At 46.3% G+C, this 21,119-nt stretch overlaps 1 protein-coding gene across 1 annotated transcript; it reads right to left on the minus strand.

Annotated features, from left to right (window-relative positions):
- Window positions 1-4,250: 4,250 nt before the first annotated feature.
- Window positions 4,251-18,517, minus strand: LOC135185583 (ADP-ribosylation factor 1). The gene is made up of 5 exons (XM_064162411.1): window positions 18,372-18,517; window positions 8,411-8,590; window positions 7,730-7,840; window positions 6,796-6,920; window positions 4,251-5,900 (listed from the first exon to the last, which is right to left on the minus strand). Exons 2-5 carry the CDS (start codon window positions 8,556-8,558, stop codon window positions 5,739-5,741), a joined length of 546 nt encoding a protein of 181 aa, XP_064018481.1. The 5' UTR covers window positions 8,559-8,590; window positions 18,372-18,517; the 3' UTR covers window positions 4,251-5,738.
- Between the last annotated feature and the right edge of the window lie 2,602 nt (window positions 18,518-21,119).

The raw sequence follows: 21,119 nt of genomic DNA on the forward strand, positions 1-21,119 counted from the left end.
TATCACTCATAAGTTCTCCACAGCTGTGCTCCTACCAGGGCACAATCAAGCACAAAACACAGCATTTGGTAACGTGAGACCCACTCTGGCCACCCCCATAAGTAGATTTCTTCCCCTCTACTGAAGAAACAAAATTAAATCCAACAAGAAGCCAGAGACTGTGCTCATCAAACCATGTGGCTGTGAGGGCTCCAGTATTCTCTCAGAGGCTCCAGTATTAAATGCTGCTCTGAACCTTGTTTGCAGAGTTCATGAGCTGTTTTCAAGCCAGCTCACCCTGACAGGTAGCTGCTCTGGCCTCCAGCAGCAGCCTGTTTGGAAACTGGAGAAGCTGCCTCTCCACTCCAGCCTTCCCAGGCATTCTCTGCCCCCTTGGGCCAATGTCTACCTCACCACAAACTCCACACCTCTCCCCCTCTTCCGAAATCCAAACTGCACAGTTTACAGCCACTCTGAGATCACCAAGGGCATCATTCTGCTCCCATAAGGCACGCAAAGAGCAGCCTGAAAGCTCAACAGTGAGCTGTAGGTAAGGACCTTCTATGGCCACAGCAGCAATTCACAGCTCTGCTGTTGCTTTGCCTAGAAGCTCTTGCGTGGCAGTCTGAGAAGAAGAGGCTGAGCCGACTGAAGAGACAAGCTCAAGGCAGCAGACACACACAGCCGAGACACCCAGCGCTTAAGGGAGCAGTTTGCTGGAAGCCAGTCTCCCAGTTTAAAGAGTCGCATGAAGTCGGAATCACCTCTTGAAGATACTCTGTATTTCACCATGAAGCTGTGCACTTGGGGTGCAATCCTCCCTGGAGACAGACTGTGCAGAGGATCGAGTTCAGACAATTAAAGCAAGCTCTGAACTCAGAATCCCACCGCGGAAGAAGACTCCTGTCCTGCTCCGTTTAGCTCCGTGCTAGGAACGTTTCCAGTCTGCCTTCCTCCCTCGGCTCTAGCCAAGCTGCAAGCAGCAATGCTGGACGTGGCTTACAACCTACCAGTTAAGTGCTGTGCCATTAACTAAGTCACATGTCCCACCCGGCACAATCGGCTCCCAGCGCAGTGCAGAGTCCACCCCGCAGCTCCTGAATCATAGCACCGCTTCCACTTGCCGATGGAACTCGACTCAGAGTCTCACTGATTTCGAGTCAAGCTCCCCGAGACCGAAACTGTCCAAGTAAAGCCCCCCCTAAGCCAGGCAAGGCAGCCTGGGAACTGAAGCCAAAGGGAAGGCCGACAAGTTCTACTGTTCCACCATCTCCTTCCTACTTCTGGAGCATGAGCACAACTACAGGCATGTAAGAGAGCTGTATAAACAGGGAAGTTCATTAGGAAGGAGAGCAAACAGCTTTGCTGGAGTCCCTGTTTATCCAAATCACACACACAGCAGGAAATCTCACTGCCCAGCCCACAAAAGCACCTCTGCCTGGGCTGCAGGGAGGCTCTAAGGCTTTCCTTTGTCGTCCTGCCCATGCTACCTCACTCTTCTGCTCCTTCTGAACAGCAACAGGCAGGGCTGCACTGCAGCCTTTCACCAGTGCTTTGTTACTCCTCAACATGAGTGCAAGAATTTCTGCTGCAGGAGAATTTTCCATGCCCTGCACAAGAGTGCCTTGCTTCTGTTCCTGCATGTTCAAAAAGCACAGGAGGTTTGAATCAAGAGCAGTCATCGGGTAACAGAGCAAAATCTCAGTGCCTACATCCACACCTTTTCACACCCTGGAGATGTCACAGTCTATGGGACAAGGTGTTTACACTTGGCACTAAGATTGGTGAATCCCCTTGGATCCCTGTTTTCCTAGCAGCTATTTCCAGGTCATGGCTGCCCTCCACCACTGAAATTGCTTTTCTACAATCCACCCTTTTTTTTTAACCTGTGAAGAATAATGCTTGCCAGGCTTTGCTATGGGAGACCTAGGTTGGAGATCAGGAAAAAAGTCTTCCTCTTGAGGTTTGTCAAGCCCTGAGACAGGCTGCCCAATGAACAGGTGATGTCACTGTTCCTGCAATTGTTCACAACAGATGTAGATGTGGCACTTAGTGACATGCTTCAGCAGTGGACTTAGCACTGTTAACAGCTGGATGCAATGACGTTGGAAGTCTTTTCCAACCTCAATGGTTCTACCACCTTGAAGGTCTCTTCCAACTCAAACCATTCCATGAAGAAGGATTTTAAGACATTAACACACTTTGTCTCCTCCCTTTTCCACATTCCTGTGATCCATACCTCTTGTGCAGCTTATTTTGCTCTTTGGGGTGGGAGACATTGCAGGAAGTTCACTTCTATAGGCAGTGAAGGCAATTTACAAGCCACTCCTGCAAGAGAAGCATCTTCAGGTGTAGGCTACAAATTAGCAGAATCACTGTTGACTGGAGGAGAAATACCTGAAGGTATCCATCCACAGTACTGTTCTGGGTCCCACCAGTGACCTGTGGGAAGCAAAAGGGGGTCATGTCTTTCCCACTGGTGGGATCATCCTCCGACTGTCACCTTAGATCAGGTTCATTTATTGCAAGAGGAAAGGAAATCATGCTTGCCTATTTTTGTACATTACACTCCTCTCCATATACTGTCCCTGACAGTATTTCATTAGTCTCCATTATCCCAGCAAGGCAACTTAACTTCCTTCTTCAGGATCATTAATGTCCTTAACTTTGTTCCAGAGAAGCCTTTCCACCGCTGTTCACGTTAGGAAGTGTCACAGCAGGTTTTAGGGGTGGAGTATGAGAGAAGAGGGTATCTGTTTCCTTCAGCAGCATGGCGACATGTGCCAGCAGTAGAGCTGGCCCTTCAAGTTTGATTCCCTCCCAAAAGGGGAACAGAGATGTCCCACCCTGTTAGGAACCCAGAGATCCTGATTTAGAGCTTGAAATTCAAGGCAAGATGAAGAGCTTTAAAATAATCTCCTGAATTAGAGGCCTTATTTGCCCATTATTACTCTTTAGTACCAAGACAACTCAAGGACCAGACACAGGGGGCAGGAAGGCCCTGCTAGGAAGTTAGAACATATTTTCCTTCTGACAAGCTGAAGATGACTCCCATTGCATCAATGAAGCTTTGTGCACAAGGGGACAGTCCCAGATGACAGGATAAGGGCTGGCCTGTACAAACATATTAACCAGATGCTGTGCTACTTGAAGGATGGAGAGGAAATGAAACTAAGGGAGCAATCTGATCATCAGGTCAACAGCCTCAAAAACAGCTGTTATCCCCTGCCCACACCCATCTGCAGACCCAATTCTCCTCAAGAGATGACTGCACAGTAAACCTGTCCTCTTAGCTCTCCAGCCTGTGTGATGGGGAACTTGCTGCAGCTCCAGCTGGAACAGCCAGCAGCTGGCTAGCAGCCCAAACACAAACCAGCAGCAAGGAAAAGCTGCAGCTGACAGTGGAAGGCAGAACCATCACCTGGGAGGAGCTCTGTCCACGGTCCAAGAGCAACCAGAGAATGAAATGCAAAACAAAAAAAGCAGACTTCCTACTCCCCGCCCCCCCCCCACCTGCTAATTCATGAAGCTTGTTGTGAAGTGCTCAGCAGTAGAGGTGGCATTGTGAGCTTTAGGTGAGCTGGCAGAGTTGATTTCAAAGGTCTTTTGCAACCCTAACAGTTCTATGGGGATTCTAAGTGGCATGAGGAGGAACAATTGTGAGAAATGATGAAGCTACTCTTGCAACTGTAACAGTTCTATGAAGATTCTAAGTGGCATGAGGAGGAACAACTGTGAGAAATGATGAAGCTACTCTTGCAACTGTAACAGTTCTATGAGGATTCTAAGTGGCATGAGGAGGAACAATTGTGAGAAATGATGAAGCTACTCTTGCAACTGTAACAGTTCTATGAGGATTCTAAGTGGCATGAGGAGGAACAATTGTGAGAAATGATGAAGCTACTCTTGCAACTCTTAACAGTTCTAGGAGGATTCTAAGTGGCATGAGAAGGAACAATTGTGAGAAATGATGAAGCTACTCTTGCAACTCTTAACAGTTCTAGGAGGATTCTAAGTGGCATGAGGAGGAACAACTGTGAGAAATGATGAAACTACTCTTGCAACCCTAACAGTTCTATGAGGATTCTAAGTGCCGTGAGAACGAACAATTGTGGGAAGTGTGAAGCTATTCAAGCTCAACCATCGAGGCAGTCAAGGGAATCAGAAGAAGTCAACATGACCAAAGCTGCTGCTCACCTCTTCAGCCAAGCAGGAAGGACACTTTATTTGGTACAGCAGAAAGGTGACAGAAACCAAGGTGATACCAGGGCAACTTTGATGAAACTTTTTATTCAACAAGTATCTCGTTATGATTCTGCCAAGATGATCAAATGAACAGCAAGGCATAAAAAACATGAAATAGTTAAGAGATTTTTATTCTAATAGCTTTAATTACAGTGCTTGTTTGTCGAAATGAAAACTGAAAACAAGTATACAAAACAGTTGATTACTAATCGTGTATTGAAAGCGATAAAGGTTTCCACAACACTAAACAAACCAGTTCTGATAGTTCCTCGAGTTAAAGTTTAACAGCTCCAGCTTCTTCAGTGTTTATCAAAATACAAAAGAAAAAAAAAGAGGTCTTTTTTTTTTAAAGATTTTTCTTTGTTTTTGTTTTTTTTTTTTTTTTAATTCTGATGGCAAATCTGAACCTTGCAGTATGAGGGATGCCAAGGGTTTTCACACATATACAGATATGGGATCGTTCCAAAGTGGGATTGAGTAACTTCTAGAGTGGAATGACTCTCCAAACTGTCATGCTTTGTTTGTTTGGTTGCTTTGTTTTCTAGATGCTAGACATTGATGTTTGGTGGGGTTCTTCGTGGCAATTTGTAACATCAGGTACAGTACTTTCTGCCTACAGAGCTTAGGACTAGCAGAGGCTGTGCTCTCTGTGGAAAGGTTTGCCTTCTGGAGTGGTTTACAACACAAGGAAAGTACAAAACACTTTCTGATAAACACAACAGGCTAAAAATGTTGACTTCTGGAAGTTATTCCAGGTGAATGGAAGTGAGAAATCTCACCTGAACCAAAGCCAAATGTTTAGGATGAGTCTGCAAAGCTCACTTAAACCAGGTCCAGCAAATCTTTAACAAGTAGGAACAAATATGAGCACACTCTGAGCTACACCAAGAGCCAGACACCCAGGAGTCATGATCACTTCTTTGAGCAGGTGAAGCTAATTGGGTGTTGCTCACTGCTTCACCATTGCAAAAGAATCAAGTCACACCGTTAAGAGCTAGAACAGCACAAGCTATGTCAAACGTTGGTACAGTGAAGTGTTTTTACTTTTCCTTGACTGTTTTAAAAAAACCCAAAACATAACAGAATTCATGTTAAAAATCAACCACCAAAATGGATCTCACAGATGTCACAACCCAGCCAGGATAGTATTGAGCTCTACTGCACAAGACCTGCTGACAACCATTCTGTTTACCCATTTCAATCCCTTCCAAGTACTAAACAGTGAGTTTGATTCTTTACAATAAAAAAGCTGAGTAATATTGCATAGGAGTACCAGAAACTGCCTCATTGGAAACAAAAACTATTTACATTAAATAAGAAACCTAACTGTTTTCAGGCTTGTATTTGCCACATTTACAGCATGATGCAATATATACTGTGACAAAAGAAATGAAAACAGCTTCTGGCACTCAATACCACAAAGTAGCACAGTTTGCCACATTAGAGTAAAGCGAAGGGTGAATAATAGGAGGAAATAAAGAGGGAAGGGTGGAAGAAGAGGAAGGTTTATGGTTTCATTTCTGGTTTCGGAGCTGATTGGACAACCAGTCCAGTCCTTCATAGAGACCGTCTCCACTAGTGGCACAGGTTGCCTGGATGTACCAGTTCCTGTGACGCAGAGAATGCAGTCCAAGTTTGTCTGTGATTTCCGCTGCATTCATCGCGTTCGGCAGGTCCTGCAGAAAGGAGCAAGAGTCAATTTCTGCCCTGCTGGCTCAGAACCAATGTCCAACTCCCTGAACCACTTTTGATCATCAGCTTTAAAGCCACTAGAAGACAGTCAAGAGGTCTCAGAGCTTCTCTTTCAGATAAGCTCACGGCATTACTCCCAGATTCAAAGTTCAGCATCACAATCAAACACCTACTGCAGAACAGCTCACTGCAGAAGCTGGACAGCTGATGTTTGGACTAAGTCATCAAGGCCCACAACACTGACCCCAAACCACTCACAATGCAAGGGCTGTTTAATTCACTTTCCACTCCTGGACAAGACTTGAGGTTTCTTTACCCTTCACACTTGAGCCTGTGCAGTCCATGAAGCAGGATGCTACTGCTGTAAGTTTACCACCCACATTTTAAGGCTCTCAACATCTGGATTTATGCTACCAGGGCTTTTACAAGCAACAGCAGGCAGAAATCTCAACTCACTTTGTCGCTTGAAAGAGTAGAGCTCACACGTCACCACAAGTGCACTGCAGCCAGCCCACTGCTTCAACCACCATCAGCAGCACCCTCAAACACCCTAACAGAGTATTTCAGGGAGGTTCTGGCATACCTGATTGGAGGGAGCTTGGGCAGATGCTGTATGTGAGCCAAGTCAACCTTAAAATTCTAAGTGGAAGAATTCTGCCTTAAAACTGAAAACCGAAGCACTCCTATCAGCCAAGACTGTTTAGATCCTCCTTTCAGATGAGACCAGGATAATTTAATCTGTGGGTTTGTTGTCTTCAATGAACTGACTGGACCTATACTGGGGGCTTATCTACTATCACACTTGAAAACACAGATGTGAAGTTTAAGCTCAAGCACTCACAAGTGTTTCAAGAGTTCTTACACCTTTCCAAGGCATACCTGTTTGTTAGCAAACACTAATAAAACAGCATCTCTAAGCTCATCTTCTGCCAACATTCTCATAAGCTCTTCTCTGGCCTCGTTCACTCGTTCTCTGTCATTACTGTCAACCACAAATATCAGACCTAGAAACAAGCAAACAATCAGGATAAGCACACAGGAGAAGCAATTTACTAATGATCACTACTTCTGCAGGGGAGAATGAAGTTTTGAGGAGAAAATAATGCAAATCAGTTCTGAGTATGTCAGCAAAATACCATTTTCTTTTGACTGTTATCTCACGTTGGGAAGTGTTGGAATCACCAGCCCTGCAGGGATCTGACAGATGGGTAGATGTGGTGCTGAGGGGCAGGGTTTAGTGGAGGACTTGGTAGTGTTGGGTTAGTGCTTGGACTCGGCCTTAAAGGCCTTTTCCAGTCTGAATGATCCCATGACTCCATGTCTGCAAGAAAATCTGGTCTTGCACAAAGCTGCTGCTACTCTGTGGTTCTGGTTTTGAACCTAAGCACTTCATTTACACAACCACTATATATTTTCCAGGGAGCTACTTCTGAAAGCCTGTGACAGGACTCAGACGTCTGCAGAGCATAAAGGTGCAGCTGTGGATGGAGGGAGAAACTCTCATGTGGCTGGTTGAGCCTGTAGAGAAGACTCTGTTCTGAAGTGAAGGCAGAGCTGTGACGCTGACAGAGGAAAAGAAAATCTCTGAGCTCACTCTGAGTCAACTGGACAAGGCAGACTGGTTTCTAAGTGCCTTCCCATCCCTCTTTGAACCTGCACCAGCCTAACAGAAGAGCCAGAGCTGCACACAAATACATACTTTCAGAATAAAAAGAAAATATTTCTATCCCACTTTTAAGAAACCTGAAAATTACCTTAGTAATGACACGAAAAAAACCCTTTTAAATTGTGTGACTTAAGCATTTGGACTCACCTTGTGTATTCTGGAAATAGTGGCGCCAGAGTGGTCTGATCTTATCCTGACCACCTACATCCCACACTGTGAAGCTAATGTTCTTGTATTCTACTGTTTCCACATTGAAACCTAAAACAGAAATTGTTCCAAATTTCAGGTAAGGGTAACTGGCCCTGAACTTACTTTCCTAATAACACTTAGAATGTCATCATTAAAAAAGCTATATAAACTTTAAATCTGCTTTAAATGAACAAAAATTACACTGAGGCACTCAAAGCATACAGATGTGGGTGTGCTGGAACTCCTGCTCCCCACCACCACTCTGATCAAGCTAATGAACATCTCCAGCTGCTATCTGCAGAGGAAAATACTGTATCATTAAGGATCACACATTTCTTGGGGTCAAGCTTTGCTTCTCAGTCTGATCCATCTGGTGCCACAACAAGCTCTGGCAGGACAGACTGCCCTTTCGTAGCCCATAAAAGCTTGTTCCACAAGAGACTCAGGACAGCATGGAGTGAAAAGGAACTCATGTAGCCTTCTCCCACGCCAGAACATTTGGCTGTGCCACCTTTAAACCATGCTTTTACCAAGTGCTTCTCTTCACTGTCAAGTCACTTAGAGCAGCAGCAAGATCCTGCTGCAAACAATACAACCCAAATCTCAAAGCAAGTAGTTAGAAAAGTGTAAAGCTCTTACCTATTGTAGGAATAGTAGTTACTATTTCACCAAGTTTAAGTTTGTACAGAATAGTAGTCTTCCCTGCAGCATCCAGCCCAACCATTAGGATCCTCATTTCTTTTTTGCCAAAAAGGCCTTTGAAGAGGTTTGCAAAAATATTTCCCATCTTTGAGATGTGTTCTCACTGGCCAGTGAAGTCTGGAGGAAAAGATTTACAGTATCACTCATAAGTTCTCAACAGCTGTGCTCCTACCAGGGCACAATCAACACACAAAAACACAAGCCAAAGTTTGTGCTCATCAAACAACGTGGCTATGGGGGCTCCAATATACTGTCACAGACTGGAGTATTAAATGATGCTCTCAAACTTATTCCCAGAATTCATGGCCTGGTTTCAAGCCAGCTCACACCTTCTGGTAGCTACCCTGGGCTCCATTGCTAGAAAACTGATCTGCAGCCTCATGTGTCACCAAACACTTTTTCTAACCAACCTGCAGTTGCAAAGTTTTAAACATGGGCTCATTTCTTCACTGGTGAGCACAGCAACAGCTGGTCCTGCTTTGAAGAAGGAAGCTCAGCATACAGCTCAGATTCTCTCCTGCTCACAGCTGTTTCCCTTAGGAAATAGCCTGCTAACAACAAATAATACTTCCTTTCAGTAAGGCTGGAGTAAACTTTCGTCTAGGAAGCAAATTCACCAAAATTTCACCAGTGACAATTACAGCCACATGCACAGAGGCAGGTTTAGAAGGTAATCCTCCTTCCTCTACTGCCACCTCTACGGCTTGGACACTCAGAAGCCATTAACATCACCACCAGCAGCCTGTTTGGAAACTGGAGAAGCTGCCTCTCCACTCCAGCCTTCCCAGGCATTCTCTGCCCCCTTGGGCCAATGTCTACCCCACCACAAACTCCACACCTCTCCCCCTCTTCTGAAATCCAAACTGCACAGTTTACAGCCACTCTGAGATCACCAAGGGCATCATTCTGCTCCCATAAGGCATGCAAGTAGGTAAGGACCTTCTATGGCCACAGCAGCAATTCACAGCTCTGCTGTTGCTTTGCCTAGAAGCTCTTGCGTGGCAGTCTGAGAAGAAGAGGCTGAGCCGACTGAAGAGACAAGCTCAAGGCAGCAGACACACACAGCCGAGACACCCAGCGCTTAAGGGAGCAGTTTGCTGGAAGCCAGTCTCCCAGTTTAAAGAGTCGCACAAAGTTGGAATCACCTCTTGAAGATACTCTGTATTTCACCATGAAGCTGTGCACTTGGGGTGCAATCCTCCCTGGAGACAGACTGTGCAGAGGATCGAGTTCAGACAATTAAAGCAAGCTCTGAACTCAGAATCCCACCGCGGAAGAAGACTCCTGTCCTGCTCCGTTTAGCTCCGTGCTAGGAACGTTTCCAGTCTGCCTTCCTCCCTCGGCTCTAGCCAAGCTGCAAGCAGCAATGCTGGACGTGGCTTACAACCTACCAGTTAAGTGCTGTGCCATTAACTAAGTCACATGTCCCACCCGGCACAATCGGCTCCCAGCGCAGTGCAGAGTCCACCCCGCAGCTCCTGAATCATAGCACCGCTTCCACTTGCCGATGGAACTCGACTCAGAGTCTCACTGATTTCGAGTCAAGCTCCCCGAGACCGAAACTGTCCAAGTAAAGCCCCCCCTAAGCCAGGCAGGGCAGCCTGGGAACTGAAGCCAAAGGGAAGGCCGACAAGTTCTACTGTTCCACCATCTCCTTCCTACTTCTGGAGCATGAGCACAACTACAGGCATGTAAGAGAGCTGTATAAACAGGAAAGTTCATTAGGAAGGAGAGCAAACAGCTTTGCTGGAGTCCCTGTTTATCCAAATCACACACACAGCAGGAAATCTCACTGCCCAGCCCACAAAAGCACCTCTGCCTGGGCTGCAGGGAGGCTCTAAGGCTTTCCTTTGTCGTCCTGCCCATGCTACCTCACTCTTCTGCTCCTTCTGAACAGCAACAGGTAGGGCTGCACTGCAGCCTTTCACCAGTGCTTTGTTACTCCTCAACATGAGTGCAAGAACTTCTGCTTCAGTTTTGGGCCCTCAGGTGTGACAACATGTCCAAAGAAAAACAATGAAGCTACTGAAGGCTCTGGAGAACAAGCCTTGTTAGAAGCACTTGAAGGAAATGGGTTTGTTTAGCCTGGGAAAAGGTGGCTCAGAGGAGAGCTTCTGGCTCCCTACAAGTCTCTGAAAGCAAAGTGGGAATTGGTTGCCCATGGGAGAAGCAATAGGCCAAGAGGAAACAACCTCAGCTTGTGCCATAGGAGATCAGGAAAAATTTCTTCCTCTTGAGGTTTGTCAAGCCCTGAGACAGGCTGCCCAACGAACAGGTGATGTCACTGTTCCTGCAATTGTTCACAACAGATGTAGATGTGGCACTTAGCGACATGCTTCAGCAGTGGACTTAGCACTCCAACAGTTGGACCCAATGACGTTGGAAGTCTTTTCCAACCTCAATGATTCTACCACCTTGAAGGTCTCTTCCAACTGAAACCATTCCATGAAGGAGGATTTTAAGACATTAACACACTTTGTCTCCTCCCTTTTCCACATTCCTGTGATCCATACCTCTTGTGCAGCTTATTTTGCTCTTTGGGGTGGGAGACATTGCAGGAAGTTCATTTTTATAGGCAGTGAAGGCAATTTACAAGCCACTCCTGCAAGAGAAGCATCTTCAGGTGTAGGCTACAAATTAGCAGAATCAATGCTGACTGGAGGAGAAATACCTGAAGGTATCCATCCACAGAACTCCCACTAACTGTTCTGGGTCCCACCAGTGACCTGTGGGATGCCACTGAAGCAAAAGGCGGTCATGTCTTTCCCACTGGTGGGATCATCCTCTGACTGTCACCTTAGATCAGGTTCATTTATTGCAAGAGGAAAGGAAATCATGCTTGCCTATTTTTGTACATTACACTCCTCTCCACATACTGTCCCTGACAGCATTTCATTACTTTCTATTGACCTAGCAAAAGCACCTGAAGTTTCTTGTCTAGTATCATTAAAATCATCAACCAAATCATTATCACATCCATATGCAGCCATCAGGTCTCTGCTTTTGAGAATATTCATGCTGTCACACAGCATGGACACTACCACAGCAGAAGCTCTCACACAGTCCAGAACTACTTCCCAGGATTTGCCCATTAATACAAGTCAGCTGAGGGCTCACGGGATCACTTCCACCATGCTTCGGAGTTAACTGCTTACTTCTTATCTCACTCCGTTAGCTGGACCATGACAGACAACACACAGGTTGGAAACAAAAGGCAATTTAAGGCCCTTTGAAATTATCCAAGCAATCCCATCACTTTTCCTGCACCTCTAACATTTGGAATCTCTATCAAATCTTGCCAATATATTCTATACTGCAGTTTTCTGTCTTCCTCAACGTAAGTGTTGTCAGTTGCTGTACTGTTTTTCAAGCACAAGTTCAATAAAACGCCTATAAACATGAAAGACTTCGGCTTGTGAGCTGCTTGTAGTACTTCAGCACAGCTTCAAAAGCGGTCTATCTGGCTAAGTAGGAAGATTTGTGTATGAAAGGGAACTATTTAAATAAACAGCACAAGCTATTTTTGCAGAGCTTAGCACATCTTCAGCTTCTAGAACTGGAAGCTCACCTCTGCCTAATAAACCCAGATCACCCCCGAACTGAACTATTTGTTGGTTGTTCCTGCCCTCAGAAGCCCTGAAGCACACCATAGCTCAGTCTGCTCCATCTGAAGATCCTCACAGCAGTACAAACCTGTTAGGCAGGTTCGGGTAAGACACAATGCACCTTTGGTAAACAGTAAGAGACACAGCGACTGGCTAAGACTAGTTTTGTTTCAGGAAACAAGGTATTTTCAGCAGCCAGTTCTCCAGTAAGTGATACATTTAGATAAGCAATTATGAAGGCAGGCCAAATATACTTTTAAAACGAATTAAAAATAAACGTCTGCCACTGCAGGCAGCTCGGTGTCTCCTAATGCAGTATGGCCCAGGAGTAAGAATAGGAAATTGCTTTTATTAATTGTAGGTCGTTAGAAGAAAAGCTCCGAGTAGGATCTCAAAGCTAAAGATCATTCAACACTTAATTTTCTGCAGCATTTTAAACTGAACCATCAGTTAATGCATTTTCGGGTCATTTCATTCAGGCTGCTTATCTTCAGAAGTCAAATGAAGCTTCTCGATCTCCAAATTTCTTCCACGAGCTGCTGGCTAACAAGCCATCCCATAGTACAACGAGAAAGGTGTAAGTACATAACAGTACAACTACACCTTGAAATCTCTGCATAGCCTTAATTCTTCACCTTCGAAAGAGCTCTATTTGACCACAGAGACTAAACTTCACTAAGCCAGTAGCCATGGCAAAGGCCATGGTTTCTTTTGAGTTTGCACCTTTTTTTTAGACATACAACAGCAGATAAAATTGGAGGCTAAGACAGAGGCTGCACCTATGCATTATCCAGTCAAACTATACCTGTGATATAGAAATGTTTCTATTTCACTTCTATGTAGAAGCTTAAGGTTCCCACAGTGACAAAATGATGCTCAGAACTTTCCAAGTGGCAACAGCACATTTGCTTGGCAGAATAATTTTGGCAATCTGCACTCTATAACTGCAAAATACCAGCAATGATGAAGACGTGTCCAGAAAAGCTTAATTCTGCCCCTTCTCAGCATGTGCTGACATACAGACTTCGAGAGCAGCTGCTGTCATTGGGAACTCCTTAGGATGTTCATATCTGGGTTTAAATGCCCATTTCAAGGAGACAAAAACACAGTGCCACTACCAATAATGCTACACAGCCATAACCAGTCAAAAATACAAATCCTAAAGCACAAGCCAAACCTTGGAACAGCTGTAGGTTTATCCAATGGCTTTTTCCTAGCAGCTTTTGGTACCCCATTCTATCTGCTTAGATACCCATGTCAAGTAAAACTGGTGTACATAAGACACCAGACTATGAAAAGCATATATCCATTTAAAGGAACTGACATTGGTCTGAGCATTAACTCCGCTCTAACAGAATCACAGAATCACTCTGGTTGGGAAAGATCTTCAAGATCATTGAGTCCAACCATTACATAACTCTACAAAGTCTCGTGCTGAACCATGCCCCTAAGCATCAAAGCTCTGCATCTTTTGAACACCTCCAGTGATGGGGGTTCAATCACCTCCCTAGGGAACCTGTTCCAGTGTTTTAGAATTCCTTCAGTGAAGAACATACCTGGAAATGCCCCAAACCCATAACAACTCCTAACTTGGTACTAGCACACTAGCGGTGTCAGTCAGGAGCAAGCCAAAATGCATGCAATTGTAATTTAACAGAAATACTGACTTGAAATCCAGTCAGTCATTACAGGCTGGCCCTACATCATGTTTCCACATCTAGAAAGTTTTAGATTAAAATGCTGAGAAGCAAAATATTCCCACAAAAGGTCACCAAACCCATGTGTAAACAAGAGGTGAGAAAGCTTTTCATGGAGGAAAAAAATCCAGTCCAACAGCTGTTACATGCAAGAACAACTGGAAAATAATTTGAAGTGTAAATGTAACTTGGCAGCTTGTTCTTTACAATATAAAGTGTGCTTTAAAAGAGGATGTGAGAAGTGATCCAACAACAGAACACTGCTGAAATTTAGGATTCTTCCAGAGCTGCAGTATCTCACCCCTGCACTCAGCAGGCATTGTCGGACAAGTACACCTGCTTTCTTTTGCACTTGGATTAATTCCTTTACAGATTAAACTGTTGGAGAGAATTCTGATCAAAAGACTCTACACATAGTCAGGGTGGTCCAACACATGACTATTTCAACACAGCTATATTTTGCTACTTTTAGAAGTTTACTGGCCTTCCACATCTGATAACCTGAGTGAGAGATGAGCACTTATAAACTCAAAACCTCTAGATTTGGGGTCTTAACACTCAAATTTTTTTTAAATAATTAAGAGTTACATGAGAATTTAGACCATACTAACATCATTAGGCCTAGACTATGCACAAAATTTAAGGAGAGCTACCAAGTTGTCTAGGTTCTTTCCTCACCAGAGCATTATCTTGGACTTAATTATCATTGTAACAAAGACCACCTCAAGAACCTTTTCTCAGAGCTCTTAAGTCCCAGCCTCTTTACAGCTGGGAGAGGAACCCAGCTGTAAAGAGAACCACTCTTTAGAACCACTAAAACTAGGAGAGTGTTAAGAATAGAGATCAAAACCTACTGCTGCAAGAATTTTCCCCACTTCACACTGGAGGTGCTTCTCTCAAGCATGGGATGGAAACAGTGTCCTAAAGGGTCCTAACCTTGTTTGTCTTTCAGGTTAGAGGAAAGTTGCTGACATTGAGAAGTCATATGAAATGAAAGTTAGCAGATACAAAACTGTAGTTGCATCTGAACTGGATTTGGCCATCAAAGGCTTGCGTGACCAGCTAAGAAATGCTCAGATGCAGGTTCAGGGCAGATGGAGGACAAGTCAACTGCAAGTGAGAAGCTAGGTGAAAGAAAATCCAGCCATGAGCTACTCCTTCTGTAGCACCTCTGTACAACTTAAGTAGGTTGAACATCTTGCTGTCCTTACACATTACCCAGCCAGTGCATTTTCCACATGCTGTAGCATTCTCTTGAGAGCACTGAGTTCAGAGTGGCAGGCAAACAGGAAGTATTTCCACTTGCAAGACCAAAACAAGGGCAAAAGAAGAAATAATTCCTTTCAGGCCATGGCTATTTCTCAGATCAGAACAACTCCTAAAATACTGGTCAGAATAATTAAAAAAGTCAGTTGTTCCTTGACTTGATACTCAAATCCAATCCAGAGTTATTCTCTTATTCTCATTTTCAAGAAGGTGAACAAACTACTTCTGTTTCACAGCAAAACCCCAACTATTTTAAGCAGCTTTATGCTACCACACATACCAGCACACAAACCAACAGAGACAAAAAAACATGTATCTGATCTGAAAAGCAGTTTATTTGAAGAATAGGCTGGGAAACATAGGAGTCACTGACCATTCTTTCAGATCCATTACCTCCCTGCAGGCTGCCTGTAGTTAACTCAGTGCTGAACAATCCAAGGTTGAGCTGCGACTTCGTATTCATCTGTTAACTGCTGCGAGAAGCAGTTATTACATTGTGTTTCTTTTCAGGTAACTGTTGCACAGGCTAAACTATTCACAAGTTCCACATCTTAAAATTTAAGCCAAATACACTGTAATTCTTTCCCAGTAACTGGCAGCAAGTCAACATTTACACTCCGAGTAAAAATGGCAAGAACTCAGAGGGGAGCTCCACTAATGAAACTGGCTTTTGAGTTGGGGGAAATGTCAAAGCAGACCCTGCACAGCTCATTGGTAGGTACGGGATCAGACTGTGAGTAAGTGCTATATTAGACATGAGGGTTTTATTAGAACTGAAACATCAGCAGAAGTAGTTTGACAGTCCTTCGATGTTTGCATGTGTTGGAAACTAGAAATAATATTGGATACTCACAAGCACAAAGATAAAAAAATGCTGAACAACACAGAAAAAACAGCTGCTGTGGTAGGAAGCTGATTATGAACTTCTTTACTCATCAGTTAAAGAAAGGAAATAATGGCTGCGAACAGTGCTAGCTCTAATACAAGCTCTATAGCACTCCAGTAGCAAACTCTGAAGAGATTTCTAAATAAAGAATTGGAAGCATTTCTTTTCAGGGAAAGTTAACTTGGTTCACCCAATTCATCCATGGCAAGGCAATCTAGATCCTTGTGAAAGCTGTGGAAATACATAAAAAAACTCTTGCTTGGAAGTCCATCTTCACACATCTAAGCAGCTTTTTTCCACTAAATTATCTTTTCTTTTTAAAGAAAGGTGGTTCTTTAAACTTCACCACTGTAGCTGGAATCTTAGGTTGTCAGCTTTTTCCTCCTTCTGTAATCAATAGCTTATCTGATAATTGTGCCTCAAATATATGAACACTGCTGCTTAAAGAGGCTTTCAAACAGGTGTAACTGGAGCTCATCACAACTTGGTGAATAAGGACTAAGAATCCAGCTCCCTGATCCCACACACATACTTTGTTTGCCTTGAAAAGCTGTCACTAGTCCTTCCTGCACCTTGGGTCAGCATGACTAATACAGCCGAAGTACAGGCACTGAGCAAAAACACACCACTCCTGCCCGGTCTCTTTTCAGATTCCAACTCTATTTCACAAACAGGCGAGCTGAAAAGTCCCCACCACCGGGGCCTGATTTACCTTCACATCCAGCAGCTACTACATCTATCACAGACTACTGCAGCAGCAAATGTTCTGAACGGAGGCGACATCTGCTCAAGTCATTTTTACTCTTGATGCTCTCCCACAGCAGAAGCATCAATTGACTTGGCAAAGCAATTTAGCTGAAGAGGTTCAAGTGAGGCGAGTTTCCTCACCCTTTCACCCAGCATAATTACAACAGGAAAAGCAGCCCAACAGGGTTCTCAAGCACTGCAGATAGTTTTTAACAGAGATAGTCAGATGCATCGTGCCAGCCCTATAGACTTTGAGATCCTATTCTGTATCTGTAAGATTGTGAGTGCTTACACTGATCATTTGATTCTAAAACCCTTCAGCAAGTCTCTAGTTCAGCTGCAGTTCCTTTTTCCTGCAGAAGTGCTCCAAATCAGGAGCAAAAATAGTAAGAACAATATTGCCAAACGACCTTGAACACCTTTTTGACTCAGTTTCTTTGTCTGAAAAATGAGGTTAATAGAATATCCTGCAAAGGGGTGTTGTTAGCCTTGCTCCATGCAAAACAAAGTTCAAAGTATTATACAGTTTGCATTTTAGTTATTGACAAAGCTGCATTTCAAAACAAGACCTCTGGATACAGCTCTAATCAACCTGTGGAATTTGGTTTGGCAAGTGACTAGCAGCAAAGCAGCAAGGTCAATGTCAAACACAACATTTAGACAGTTTTATGACCCAGCAGCGTTTTCAGTTGTGCTCTGCTGGGGCAAAAGGACTGTTCTGTGAAAAGGTTTACATAGGTGGCCTATCACTTTATCTGAAAGAGGTTATCAGCTGAGAGTATCATGTTAACTACTCACAGAGACGGGATATAGTATTTTCAGACAGCATATAATATCCTCGCAACGAGAGCTGCTACGGGAAGGAAAACTGATCTCTTAGACCAGCAAACCCAAGCCACAGCTAGCAAAATATAGAGTTTGCTCCAGGCTAAAGCTCAACTTCTTACCATCGCCCTCTCGGCCCCGTATAAAGTCCTACTCAGCAGTCAAGGGCTTACAAAGTAAGCCCTCTCTCCTACGTGTTCAGTTCAAGCTTCGTTTCTCCTCCTGAGCTAACAGATCTCCGACATCCCCCACGATGAGAGGAAAGGAAAAGGAGGAAATACCTCTTTCCTTAGACTCGTTCACGGGCGGGGCAGGGGCCGGAATGAGCGAGTTTGGGGAAGGGAGGAGAAGCCCATCCCGCCGCATCCCAGTAGGGGGAGCGGTGCCAGGCCCTGTACAGCTGCTCAGGACTTGGAACTGTGTCCGCCTCTCCCCCGCCCCCCCCACCGCCCCGGCCCGTGCTCACCCCTCCCCAGTAGGGAAGAGAAAGGACTGGAACCCCCTACCCGCAGCCCAGACAACCAGCCCCGAAGTCGCGGAGGGAGGGGGGGTGAAATGGGGCAGAGCCCGATCCAGTCCCCGCCGCTCCCCAAGGCCTGCACTGCGGCCTGACTGCGGCTCCCCCCCTCCCGCTGGCAGTGGCCAAGTGCGGGAGATAACGAAAGGGAAAAGGACGGACGGAGAGAAGCAAGCGAGCCCGAAGCAAGCGAGCTCATTACCCCAGCGCTCGCCGCTCCCTCACTCAGCGCCAAGGCCGCGGCTCCCCACGCCCGGCAGCAGACCGCCGCAGGGTGTGGGCGGGGGAGGTGGGGCGGCATGCAGGACAGGAAAAGGACCGAAGGCAAGGAAGGGGAAGGTGTCGGCGGACCCACCGGCGATCAGCTGCTGCCCCGGACAGTGCCTCTGGCTGCCCTCAGACCGTCCCGCTCGGAGCCGGCTCCCCGCGCTGCGCCTCTCGGCCGCTCTCCGCCCAGGCACACAAGATGGCGGCGCTCGGGGGCCACGTCAGTGCCAGCTCCGCGCGCGGCACTGTGGGTAACCGAGGAGGGCAGCGCGCGGCAGGGGGCGGGGCCATGGCGGGAGGCCGCAGAGCGGGGAGCGCGCGGGGGGCGGGGCCCTCGGGAGACCACGCCCCGCCGTGGTCACGCGCCTTGGCCCGCCTCCCGTCCCGCTCGTGACCGGAAGTGGGGCGCTCGGTGGGCCGTGGGCGCGGGAGGGTTTGGGCCGGGTCCGGTGCTGCGGTGCCCATCTCGTACCCTCGGAGGCTGGCTGAGGACAGTGCGCGGGCGGCTGCGGCCAGCACTGCCGTGTGCAGTGGGAGGCCTCTGCCTAGTGGTGGTCTTCGGGCATCGCAGCTGAGCCGTGTCTTCACAGTCTCACAGTGTCACAGTATCATCATCAGGGCTGGAAGAGACCTCACAGATCATCAAGTCCAACCCTTTACCACAGAGCTCAAGGCCAGACCATGGCACCAAGTGCCACGTCCAGTCCTGCCTTGAACAGCTCCAGGGACGGCGACTCCACCACCTCCCCGGGCAGCCCATTCCAGTGTCCAATGACTCTCTCAGGGAAGAACTTTCTCCTCACCTCCAGCCTAAATTTCCCCTGGCACAGCCTGAGGCTGTGTCCTCTCGTTCTCGTTAGACACTGGCCAGCGAGCGGGGCAGGTCATGGACTTGTTTTGGTAGGAAAAGGCCTCTAAGGTCGGGAAGTTCAGCTGTCGGCACAACCGTGGCCGTCAGACCATATTCTCAACTGCCAAGTCCACACAGTTCTTGGCACACCTCCAGAGAGAGTGACTTCACCACCTCCTTGGGCAACCTGTTCCAGTGCCTGACCAGCACATGAAGTGACAGAGTGGACCCTGAGCCAGTTTGCTGATGACAGAGTTGAGATGAGTGACACTCATGTCAGACTGTGCTGCCTGCCAGACCTGGGCAGGCTTGGCAGCTAGGTGGAAAGGAACCTCATGAAGTTCAACAAGGGCACTCCCCTGCATGTGGGGAGGGATAACCCAGTAGAGCTGAAGGGTTGGCCTGCTGGAAAGCAGCTCCAAAGAGAGGGACCTGGGAGTGCTGATGGACAAGTTCAACAAGAGCCAGAATGTGCCCTTGTGGCCAAGAAGGCCAATGGTCTTCTGGGGTGTATTAGGAAAACTGTAGCCAGCAGGTCAAGGAAGGTTCTTCCCCTCTCTGTTCTGCACTAGGGAGGCTGCATCTGGAGGCCTGGCTTCATGTCTGGGCTCCCTAATTGAAGAGACAGGGAACTGCTGGAGAGAGTCCAGCAGAGGCTGTGAACCTGCTGAGGGGCTTGGAGAATCTGCATGAGGAGGAAAGGCTGAGAGACTGCAGGGTATTTAGCCTGGAGAAGAGCAGCTTGAGAAGGGATCTACTTAATGCTCATCAATAGCTAAAGGGTAGGGGGCAAGAGGATATGATGGGTTGTGCAGCCTGCAGCCTCATTGCTGCCTACAACTACCTGAAGGGAGGCTGGAGCCAGGTGGGGTTTGCCTCTTCTTTTAGGAAACCAGCAGTACAAGAAGGGGACACAGCCTCAAGTTGTGGCAGGGGAGGTCTAGGCTGGATGTTAGGAGGAAGTTGTTGGCAGAGAGAGTGATTGGCTTTGGAATGGGTTGCCCAGGGAGGTGGTGGAGTTGCCATCCCTGGAGGTGTTCAAGATGGGACTGGATGAGGCACTTAGTGCCATGGTGTGGTTGACTGGCCAGGGCTGGGCGCTAGGTTGGACTGGATGATCCTGGAGGTCTCTTCCAACCTGGCTGATTCTGTGATGATTCTATGACACATAGTGATGTGCTCCCCACCTTCACTAGCGTTAGTTGGTTTACCCATATATTTACTATGTAGGCACAGAGAAGGGAGCCAGAGTCCTTAAGGCTCCTTTATCCACAATCAATCAAGACTACCACAAGGGCCCTCTTTGCCAGGCTGATCTCCTGCCACTTGAGTTCACCTTTGGGACGAAACAGAGAGGATTTGGTAGAAGCTTAACTCTTTTTGGAGGTAGAAAACACTAAACAGTTGGAGAGGACCCACATGGTGGGATGTGTTAGGTGCTGCTCTGGACCTTCTGTGCTCAGTTTCTCTATCTAGGGGAAAAGCCCTTTTAATTTTTTTTTTGCATAGATCTGGGTGAGAACAGTTGAGTATGGAGCAACATTTTTAATACTCCATGGCATAAAAAAAATCATGCTTCAAGAGCTCAAGAGATCAGTGTAGAAGCAACCCTTAGCACATGTGCACAATAGATTGAGGATTAGTTCCTTTGTTTTGTGGGGTAACTTTGAGATAAATCTAGTTCATGTGCTGTTCCTGGCTAAAGACTAAGTGCTAAAACACTAAATACTTCCTTTATTAAAGGCAGGAAGAGGAGTTTTGAACGACAGCAGGAAGCCACAAAACCTGCTTATTTCTAGATTTCCACCAATGCTCTTAGGAAATAAATACCTCCAAGTCCTCCATCCCCCTGTCATATGGAGTTGAAATCATCCAGCAGCTGAAAACACTGCACAGAGTTGAGAGAAGACAGACAGACAGACAGATGGATGTGAGCCCAAAAGCTTCTTTTCCTAAAAAACTGGGTCATGCAGAAGAGAGACTGCA

This window comes from Pogoniulus pusillus, chromosome 23, assembly GCF_015220805.1.
Source record: "Pogoniulus pusillus isolate bPogPus1 chromosome 23, bPogPus1.pri, whole genome shotgun sequence".
Classification (NCBI taxonomy): Eukaryota; Metazoa; Chordata; class Aves; order Piciformes; family Lybiidae; genus Pogoniulus; species Pogoniulus pusillus.